The following is an 11,467-nucleotide window of genomic DNA, read 5'->3' as shown; positions in this document are numbered from 1 at the left end:
TTATTAAATTTTAATATAAGTATTTCTTATTTTACTTTTCACAATATATTTATTTCTTATTTTTACGAACTTCAATTCAACACCTACTTATAAAATAGACTTATTCTAGAATAAACTGTAATAGCTAAAAATGAATTTATTCTGAGAAGAAGTAGCTGACGGAATTTACTGTAGACACACTGTAGACAGTAGGTCCTCCTCTCTGCCTCTGCCCACACTTGCATCCTCAAAAAGCAGACAGCCATTGTCAGGTTCTCTGATTCTCCTCTCTCTCTCTCTCTCTCACTCTGTCTCTCTCTCCCTCTTGTGTGTGTTTGTGTTTGTATGTGTAGTGTGTGTGTGTCCACTCAGCAGTCACTCAATGGCAGTGATGTGCATGTGCTCAGCTTGTGTGAAGGAGTGGTGCATTGCAGTGTTGCACACTTGCACTGCATTATGTGAAGACCTTTGGATTTGAGCACACCTTTCTCTCCCCTGCAAGAAAAAAAGGAACATGAAAAAAAAACAAGTGAAAATCATGTGCACATCTTGTTTTTTTCCCTCTTCCTTTCTTGAAGGCAGATCCATCTGCTTGTCTTTTCATGCTGGCTTGTGCTTTTTTCCATGTTGGCTTGTGCTGCCTGTGGCATGGCATGCCATTGCTGAATGCTGATCAGCCTCAGCATCAGCGGTGCTGAGCTGACCAGCTGATTGATTCCCTGTCATGCCCTCTAGGATTGTTGTTGGTAGGAGTACCCTTGGTTGGTACTGGAGTAGTACTGCTACCACAGCAAGATATTTGCAACTTTCTCAGACACGTTTCGACCGGTGGCTCTTCTACACACTCTTAATTTTAATCTCTCTTCCTGATGAAACCTTGAAACTGGCCACCAAACTGTCCCCGACCCAGAGTACTAGTATACTTCTTTGTGCTGACAATGATTAAACTTTTGTGCTCAGAGAATTCTGCCACGCATGCTTGCTTAAAACCAATGGCTGAGTCAGTTCATCTTTAATACTACTACGTACAACTATCTTGACAACTGGGTAACAAAAAAACATCCAGGTTCTGCAAGTTCGCGAGAACTTCTCAGAATCTGAGCTTCAACCGGGTACCAAGACAGTAGTATCATTCATCTATGCTAACCAGTACAGCTCAGAGCCTCCATCCAACTGAAATCCAAACAGGCATTACAATAATTTACGAATTAAAGCTTCTATATATGTGTCCAACTGAAAATCAAAGCTGAAAAATAAACTATAAACAAAAAATATCAAAATCAACTCCAAATTTAATGTTAAAAATTTAAATTTTTGCTTATAAACATAAACAAAAGCCAAAAGATGAGGGTGTAATCTGAGTCTTGAAATTAAACAGTTCAGCAAATACACCTTACAATTTTCTTAAGATCAGGCATGTCTGATATGTTGCCACTTCCAACCATGAACAGCATTTTTTTGGCATTTTGGTAATACTAAATTTTGCAGAGTAGATTTTAGCAAGAAATGAAACATGCCCAAAGAGTGCACATCAATATTGGTACCTCCCAGAACAGTAAGTAACGGTAAAAAACGGTTGTGGGATACATGGATGAGTTGAACAAAGAGTCATACAGAACCAAAATGATTCAGGGATGAGGAAGGGGGAGGAGGGTGACTCCGCACAATTTCTACTAATCCTCGTTTAGTCATTTATATCATTATCAACACAGCAGTAGCATAACAATTACACAAGCATACAAATTGAAACAGGTGCTGCTGTGATACTCTGGTAGGATATAAGATTGTATACACACATTGATTATGAAAGAAACAATGTGGTGGTACAATTCAGGCGGAGCCAGGTCTAGCAGAAGAGACTAACAATACCAGGCAAACCCTGATCTCACAGTTATCAATTTATTGGCTGAGCAGTTTGGAATCACAGGCCACAATCTTCACCTTGCCAACTTGCTCTGTAGTCTCCTCGTTCTTGAATTGTGCTTCAGTCAAGATGAATGTCCATACATTGTCACAGAACCTATAAGTGTGCAGATGGCCCTGGAAAAAGAAGAAACACCACTAACCTGGTAAGATAATAATGCAACAACATAATATCTGAACTACAGTAAAGAAGTTAGGCCGTCATGGCCTGTATCGGAGAACTTGATAAATAAAATAAATCTTTTAAACACATCCAAAATGACAAGAGGCTTAGGATGGATAATTTCTGGGGTGCTTTTAAAATTTAAAGTACTCAGAAAGACAGCAAGTCAAAAAAAAAAGAAGAGGGAGTAACCAAAACTCTGGTTCATGGCCTCCAATATAGTAAAATCCCCATGAATCAAAAATCCAGTCCTGGCTTCTAAAATAGTGAACTGTTCATGACTGATAAAACCATGTACATTTCTTAATTAATGCCTAATGGAATTCCAGCCCCCCTGCATTTTTGTCAAAAATAAAGGACAACATGTCACATCTCAAGCACCATGTATCAAGGTGAATGCCAGATTGTAGAGATGACCCCTTCCTAATCCAGCATTTAAATGTGCGGTTATTACTTATTCAGGAAAAAAAAGGACAGTCTTTATTCAAGGGGGACTTCTCAGGCGCCATGACGGCAGCTGTATGAGTGGCCAGAAATAGGAACAAACATGTCTTCATAAACTGTACATTATCAGCTAAGGCTCCAAAACAAAATGAGCTGGTAAAGTGGAACATTTTAAAGTCAAAATGAATATCAGATCATGTAACCCCCTTTGTGCATGTAAACATTGTCTTAGAAACTTGAACATGTGCTAGGAGCTGATGAGATTGGTTGAGAGCTCAGAGTTCAAAATCAAGCCATTGTTGGTTCATGGGGATTCAGGAGTATACTGCTAAATCATAACACGGAAACAGGACCTTCTTTGAGTGCTGTTACCTAAAGAAAGAACTAAGAATGGACAAGCAACAGATCTAAAAGAGTTCATATCAGCACCACCATGTCATCTGCAATAAGCAGGGACATTGTTATGACTTATCTGCATAGTACTCCCTCTGTTTCATATTATAAGATTTTTTAGGTTTGCCTAGATTTAGCCATGTATCAATGTATATGTTTTGTACATGCGTCTAGATTCATTAGCACACATATGAACCTAAACAAAACAAGAAAGTCTTGTAATGTGGAATGGAGGATCGCGTTAGCAGACTTCTCGCATGGGTGCAAGAATGTGTCATAGCCCAGCAGTTTGTCATAGATGGATGATAGATCTAGTCTTCATCCAGGCAGATAATCAGGTAGTTGACTCTACAAGACAAACATGATTTTCTCGGCTATAATTAATTATGGAATGCTATATGTTTTAGCCCAACTCTTTTTGGCATGGTGTGATGCCAAAAGGAGTGTGATATAATGCTACTACATGGGTAATGCTCTTGCATGCACCTTTTGTGAGAGTGATTCACACTCCGTGAGCTGCCTGCTGCATCTACTACAAGTGGTATGGAGGACAGATGCACATAGGCACAGTTGGAGAGAGGAGCTCTCGACTATCCAAAGAGCAGGGTCTGTAAGCACAGCAATGGCGCCAACCCAGTGATGACCCCTAGATTACTTTTGACCAGAAGGCAAAAACAAATTATCACTAGCAGAGGTACCATCTTGTGGTTCATACGGTCTCTAGTTCTATCAGTGGTTTGTAATTCTATTGGGCTCTAACTATGTTAGCGCGTTGTTCCCTAGCATGCTCACAAACAGCCTTAAACTTCTAAAATATGCGGCATGCACTCATCAGGATCATTTATTTACTTTATTTCTGGTTTTTCCATATGTAAAAAAATCTGATGTTTTTAATCCCAAACCTTTGTATAAAGTTATCGAGGTACGAGGCTATTGTGATCAGCAGCCTGCATATATCTTTTGCATACTTCCAGTTCATATGAAAGGGCCAGGACCCAGGGGACAGGAGTAAGGCCGCCATTCCAGCAAGAAAGGTGAACATGCTGCCCATTATTGGGAAAAACGTCATATTAATCAGTCCATTTCTGTAATTCTCCTTGATTTGAAGCTTTTAGCCTAAAGTTTCTATAAGTGTCAACTATAAGTTGAATACAGTAGCTATAATTAATTATGAAATGCTATATGTTTTAGCCCAACTCTTTTTGGCATGGTGTGATGCTAAGAGGATACCAATGTTATCTGATCGTCCGATTAATCGCGATTAATCGGACTGATTGGTCCCTTGACCTCGATCAGGTCATTCTAAACTATCAAGCCGATCAGGTTTCTAATCGTCCGATTAGTCGACGATCAGAAGCCCCTAACGATCAGGCCGATCAGAATGTGACTAGAGTTTTGGGCCAACCTAGACAGTCTTTTGTCCCTTAGAATTTTAGTTGGGCTGGCACCTCAAACAACAAAGCTCAAAGGTAAGTACCATCTAACCATCAAATAATACCTCTATCATTGCATTTTATGCTGCACACTAAATAGTATATAGGGTTATTATGTTCCGGTAAATGTACTGTGCTACTGTACCGATCAGCCTCGATTAATCGGGCTGAGGCTGATCGACGATTAATCGGCCAGATCGGTGCCATGGCGATCAGGTCCGATCTGCCGATCAGACAACATCTTTTATAAATTAAATACAGTAGCTATAATTAATTATGGAATGCTGTATTTTTAGCCCAACTCGTTTTGGCATGGTGTGATGCCAAGAGGAGTATCATTCAATGCTACTACAAGGGTAATGCTCTTGCATGCACCTTTCGTGAGAGTGATTCACACTCCGTGAGCTGCCTGCTGCATCTACTACAAGTGGTCTGGAGGACAAACACACATAAGCGCAGTTGGAGAGAGGAGCTCTCAACTATCCAAAGAGCAGGGTCTGTATGCACAGCCATGGTACATTGGCGACAACCCAGTGACGACACCTAGATTACTTTTGATCAGAAGGCAAAAACAAATTGTCACTAACAGAGTACCATCTTGTGGTTCGTACGGTCTCTAGTGTCATCAGCGGTTTGTAATTCTATTGGGCTCTTACTATGTTAGCGCATTGCCCCCTAGCATGCTCTCACAAATAGTGGCCTTACACTTATAGAATATGCGGCATACAATCATTAGGGTCATTTATTTACTTTATTTCTGGTCTTTCCTTATGGAAAAGTCTGATGTTTTTAATCCCAAACTTTTGTATAAAGTTGTCGATATAAGAGGCTATGGTGATTGGCAACGTGCATATGTCTTTTGCATACTTCCGGAGCTCCGGTTCATATGAAAGGGGCTAGGACCCATGGGACAGGAGTAAGGCCGCCACTCCAGTAAGAAAGGTGAACGTGTTGCCCATTATTGGGAAAATCATAACTTTTTATCAGTCCATTTCTGTAGTTCTCCTTGATTTGAAGCTTTTAGCCTAAAGTTTCTATCAGTGTCAACTATAAGTTGAATACAGTAGCACAAACAAAAATAAAAACATCACTCGTGCCATAGAATAACAAGCTATATGCGTAGGACTAGGAATTTGACACCAATATTTATCAATAATTCCATTATGTTGCTGAATAAGCTGACAAGAAAAGATACTGACATCCTCTGGCTTGTCTATCTCATACAAGTTTTTATTCCTTTCCAAATCCAAATCAACAGCTTAGATGCTGAGCAAATCCAGTACTTGATGTGATGCAGAATAAAGAACTGAAACTATGCTTGTATCCACCAAAAAAGAACAAAAGCATATATGAGATAAGTGGAAGCTTTGTCAAGTTATGCCCATGCATTGTGTCGTTGATACTTGATAGGACGTAGTTCTGTTACTCTTCTCTATTAAAGTTTGTGAAATACCCCTCAGAGCTCAGAGCAGCATACACAAGACAGGGTTAGCGAAGGTATCTCCCTAAGCATCCGATGTGGATGGATTCCTTCAGGAATAATGTGTGCATGAGAGAAATTTTAGACTTGCCGCCTTAACCAAGGTGTGTACAGGAAAGCTAATCGCATCGCAAGCTGGCAACGCTGAATCAACAACCAAGTACATGCACTGGAGTGCCCAGAAAACTAACAAAACGATCATACTCAAAAAGATCATAGCTCTAGCACCAGTGAAATTACATGACAGTCACATATCAATTGTCAAGCATAAATAACAATCTGATGGCTGAAGCTCCAAACAGGGCAGATATTAACTTTTATTTTTTTTCATGTGTAGTAACAGCAAGCAGATACCTTGATAGAAACCTTGCTCTTGACTTGGTTCTCCAAGGCCTCCGTCATCGACTAATAATCACGAAGAGGCGAGCAGACAAAATGAGCCACTTACTCGATTTCCAATAGTACCTACAAATAAATAGGAGGAGAGCTATACCTTGTCAAACTGGACAAGCACTTGAATGGCAAGCTCGGGGCTGAGAGTGCCGCTGGAGACCATCTCGTCGAGCGTCTCAGTGAGGCACATACCAATGGTGGACCTCCGGTAGAGCTCGAAGGTGGCCATGGCGATGAGGACCTCAGACGCGGATCTAACGTCGGAACTTTCTGGGAACAAAAAAAAAAGAACAAATTTTTATTAGCATTAAGCTTAAGGCAAGTTAAGAGAAAAGCTTCCAGATCTAGAAGAGGAGCTAACTAGGGTTCACGAAGCGAATTCCGGAAGAATAAGAAGAAAAAAAGCGCGTGGATAGAGAGAAACGAGAAAGAGGATGTTGCTGCGCAAGCGTGACGGATGGACGCTCACGCTCACCGGCGGGCCGAGGATGCAGCAGGACGACGGCGGCCCTGGTCGCGCAGGAGGAGAGGAGTCGACGCCGAGGGGGAAGAGGGCGGACGGAGGGGAGGGAGGGAAGGGGGAAATGATTTTTCTCCTTCTTCTTTTCCTTTTTTGGGCATTGCAGTGGATGCCTGGGATTGGGAATCTGAGATATTTGTGTCTCCTCTATTACGATTGTTTTTGTTTTTATTCTGTCTTTTTTACTTATATGTTAATTGAAAATACCATTTTTTTTCTTAACAAGATACATGTTAAGATTTCAAAATAATAGTTTAAATACATAGAATTTTAAGCGTAAGATGTGTAATTTATAATACTCCCACTGAATATTGGCTACCATTTTATTTGATTGTTTTTTAACTAGTATGCTACAAGTTACCCCGATAAATATTAGTTACCTATATAAGTGGACTAGCATGGAAACAAACTATTTAAAATGTTTCTTTACTCGATTTAAATTGAGATGTTCATTAGCTAAACACGCGATGAAGATTTCAAGTGGATGTAAAATAAGGAGGAGATTAGTCACCACCCATACACAAAAGAGAAAGTTCACTTAACTGTTATACCTCTCATTTATCAATAGTTTACTAGTATTATTGAAATTTAAGAATCCTTAACATAAATTTATCATTTACCATATTGCGGTGTGAAACTAAACATTTATCGCCGCACTCTTCTTTTTATTGTCTTCTCATTCTTCATTATTTTCAATATGATATTGTAAACTACAATCACTAACTATTGCACCTAAACACCACCTAATTGTATATTGTATAATGTTTATGACTTTTTGCATGAGATTCATCAACCACTGTCTCGGGCTGATCCACGTCCTTCAACCATAAAATTAGATATGAAAGTCCCTCAACTAGTAAGGGTATGTCCAGTTCATGGCCAAAATAGTACCATTTACAAGGCCAAAATGTGGAGTTTGTATTTGGTTTGACACCTTACTAATGGTTGGTGCAATGTCGTGAGTAGAAGTTTTCGAGTTTATCCAATGTTGGTAGGAATAGGTAAGGTTATGATGTTAAAATCTTGTTTGGTTGATGGCCTACGAAAATTTGGCAATGCCAAAAATTTGATAGGGTTGGTTTGGGTGTGAACAATCCTTAAAATATGCTCAATTTACCTTCTTGGCGATTAAAATAATAGGTATATTCTATGTGAAAATACCATAACGGTACTTCTCCCCCCCTATCTATACCGATGGTGAGGCAATGTAAACGAGGTCAATCCACCTCATGACATTAAAGCTCAAAGCTCGGCGCAGAGCTAGGATGGGATAGCATGAAAGGACAATAGCAAAGAGATAGAGGGACAAGAGGAGAAGAGAGATCCCCAAGGCCCGAACGGTGCCATCTAGTTGTCCCCAAATCATTCATGCACAAGGCTACTCCCTTTAACGTCGGCCTACAAGCGTGGTATCGTTCATGATCTAATTTTATCTAATGCAAATATAGGACAACGACGGTCCACCATGCACGACGAGTAGCTCATTGAGGTCATCACTCATCACCCTTAATCATACCACCCGTTCCCATGCTGGCACAAGGCAGAGAACCATGCAAAGCTTGTCGTTCCAACTTGCTAGCATTGTCCTCTTCCCTGAGCCACTTTGGCTCCTCGCCGTCACTGTCGATGGTCATCTCTAACCACATGAGCATGGGTTGACCTTCGTTGTGCGGTCACCATCATTGCATCATCCCCGACATCGATCTCTACTTCTCGACACTTGTGTCAAGCTCCTTTGTCGCTCTTGTGCGAGATCAAGCTAGATGGGTGTCGTTGTCTGCCACCTCTACTGAGAGATTGAATTAAATGAGAGCCCTACATATACCCCACCATACCCCTTCCTCTCTCTCGAGGCGTCCAACATAGAGTAAGGAGAGAAGAGGGGATAGGTGTAGGGATGCTAATGGGTCAGGTCGGGTCAGGCACAATAGAGCAAATCCATACCCGACTTGATACCCACCATTGCTTGCCTGATTCATGCCTGATAAGTTGGCAGGTATAATTTGGTGCCCGTAGCTGTACCCATCAGGCACGGCTGTACTCAAATGGCTTTCAAATAAGTAATATCTCAGTAGATAGATAATTGAAAAAAGAGCAACACAATCAATAATTTATAAAATTATTACCAATGGTTTAAAAGAGCAGTATAATTTATCATCAAGCTAGTATGATTTTATCAAAGTTCAAGATTTTAATGGGCCAATAAAAAATAGGTATGTGAGATAGGTCAAAATTAACCTCCACATGAATATCGAGTTAGGCATGGGTTACCCACACCTAAAATATAAAACCCGGCTACCGTCCACTGGGTTTTTAGGTCGCAAGCGCATGTGCACCCGGACAAAAAATTAAGCTCATGCCTACATCCATTGGATTGTGTACCGGGGATAGCCAAACCCGTGGACAAAATTACCATCCATAGATAGTGGAGGAAGGAAGAAGAACTTACACTTAGGGCCTACAATATTTTTTAAGACTTTGGATGACTATGATGCCACATTGGTGCCAAATAGGAGGAAAACACTGCCTAAACCATCAAGAAAGGTAGATTGACTATGTTTAATAGTTGAAGGAGTAAGTACATCTAGTTTTTTGGTTGAGGGATGTGAACCAAACTAGGGCAATAGCTGACGGAGGCGAATTGGACTTTTTATGTCATAAAACTCTATCTTACAGGATGGCAAATGACACTATCATCCAACATGCATCTAATCAGAAAAGTTAGTACTCCCTTTCTTAAATACTAGTAACATGCACATGTGTTGTAACGGGTCAGGTCCATACGATCATTGATGTGCTGGGTGGACCAATCTCATACAATTAGGATGGGATGTGAAATTTAGAACATAGATTAAGGATAAAACGTTGGATCCTACGGTGGTTACGCATGACATAGGATGAGAGGATGAATACCCTACACATGGTGGTAGAAGGGGAGGGAAGTAGGATAACTCTACGTCGTTGGTCAATCAACGCCAAAGAAAATGGAGAAAGTAATTAACGATTGTATTCTGTATGGAGTCTTAATAATTTTGAAATGCAAATTTATTGTTTTTGCAATAAATTGTGAAATTTAGAATGGAGCAGCAACTGCTAACTTATTACTGTTGGTATCTTTTGCTTTAATCCGAACCGAATAATTAAGGTAGGAGTATATAATAAGAGGTGGGCAAAAATGACTAAGAGAAAAAAATTAAAATCAAACTAACCGAGACCAAGACTAAATCGATTAGAAGTCTAGATGACTGACGCAGGCAGATGATAATAAGATTAGATGATCATAACAGGCAGTGTGACGAAGAAAATATGGAGAGTGCAGAGGCACGTCATGGGAGTTATTAGGCACCTAACTCAACTGACTTGTCTCTCCCCTGCACTGCATACTGAGTTCAAGGATTGCAGTTGGATGCTCCATCTTAGTACCTGCCATCGCTATTTGTCACCTGTCATACAATAAGCACTTCCAACTATGAAGCATTAATTCGTGGTCGGTAGTTTAAGCCATCAATTTAGTCATTTTGCAGGCCCTCGTATGATTTGGTGTAAACGTGTAATTCTAAATTTCTAATTAGCATATTCATGCTATCCAACATACGGCTATTTTTAGATAATGAGGATTTGGAGAAAGATAATTAAAAGAAGAATGTGACTAAGAAACGACAAACAGCTTGCAGCTAACGACCATGCTTTTGTTTCTTCTTCAGAAAGCTGATGATGGGCAATGTCAGACTACAGTATAGGATGGGGAAAATCTAATCCCTTGCTTGGATGCTGGGTCATGTGGGACTGGGACAATGACAATGTGTAACAGTACAGTATACAAGTACATCTAAAATTTTAGGTTAAATTCAGCTTAAAAATTAAACCTTGAGATGTAAGAAACTTATGACTCATCAATTTTGTCAAACATTCAACTCAAAATTTCAGCTTTCATCGAAAACAGCTTGTCCCACCTCAACTTTTTTAAGTAGATGAATAACTTTGATAGCACCTCAAACTAGGTAATGCCTTTTTTTTAACACCGTTGACTTTTAAATTTATATTTGACTATTTATTCTATTTAAATAATTTACGTAATTATTACTTGTTTTATTGTAATTTATTTTATCATTAAAGATGCTCTAATCAATATTTGCATAAAAAATACTACATCCGTTTCATATTGTAAAACTTTCTAGCCTTGCCTAAATTCATTCATTGATGAATGTATAAAATTTATATATATATGTCCAAATTCATTAGTATCTATATGTATCTAGATAATGCTAGAAAGTCTTATGTTATGAAACGGATGGAGTTAAATCAAATGATCGGAGATAGAGAGCATGAGATATATGAAAGCTCTCACTTTGATGGCAAAAGCACATTCCCTTCCGACAGTTGCAAATCGGATAATTCTGCAGATAAATAACCAATCTCTAGCTTCTAGAAATGCGAAGTGTGTTTGTTGCGGGGAGAAAAGGTTTTTCTCTAGAACTGCGGGGAGAAAAGGTTGAGCCTTTCTTCCAGGGTTCAGTTAGGATCAAGACTTGGCGTTTAAGTTGTTCTTCAGACTTAACGATGCAGCACCAGCAGCTTTAATAATGCTTGGAACCAGCAAGGAAAGGGAAATCCATCCAATTATATAAAAATGACATTGCAACAAACGTGCCCTATTTTCCATTCAGACCCTCTCAAAGATTCTTCTAATACATCATTTTCAGGAGCATATAATTTAATTCTGCCAACTGGAGGATACA

The 11,467-nt window shown here is 39.6% G+C and overlaps 1 protein-coding gene across 3 annotated transcripts; it reads right to left on the bottom strand.

Moving 5' to 3' along the window:
• Window positions 1-1,614: 1,614 nt before the first annotated feature.
• Window positions 1,615-6,778, bottom strand: LOC102713356 (transcription initiation factor IIA subunit 2). 3 transcript variants are annotated; one of them, XM_015837558.2, is made up of 4 exons: window positions 6,678-6,778; window positions 6,309-6,478; window positions 6,170-6,220; window positions 1,615-2,019 (listed from the first exon to the last, which is right to left on the bottom strand). In XM_015837558.2, the coding sequence occupies exons 2-4, from the start codon at window positions 6,435-6,437 to the stop codon at window positions 1,879-1,881; spliced, it is 321 nt and encodes a 106-aa protein (XP_015693044.1). In that variant the 5' UTR covers window positions 6,438-6,478; window positions 6,678-6,778; the 3' UTR covers window positions 1,615-1,878. The 3 variants fall into 3 exon arrangements, with proteins under 3 accessions (XP_015693044.1, XP_006653955.1, XP_015693045.1); XM_006653892.3 differs by having other exon boundaries at window positions 6,684-6,778; XM_015837559.2 differs by lacking the exon at window positions 6,678-6,778 and adding an exon at window positions 6,570-6,652.
• Window positions 6,779-11,467: the final 4,689 nt, after the last annotated feature.

This window comes from Oryza brachyantha, chromosome 5 (assembly GCF_000231095.2).
Source record: "Oryza brachyantha chromosome 5, ObraRS2, whole genome shotgun sequence".
In the NCBI taxonomy this organism is placed as follows: domain Eukaryota; kingdom Viridiplantae; phylum Streptophyta; class Magnoliopsida; order Poales; family Poaceae; genus Oryza; species Oryza brachyantha.
Note: the sequence above shows the minus strand (reverse complement) of the source record. Positions and strands in the feature narration are given on the sequence as shown.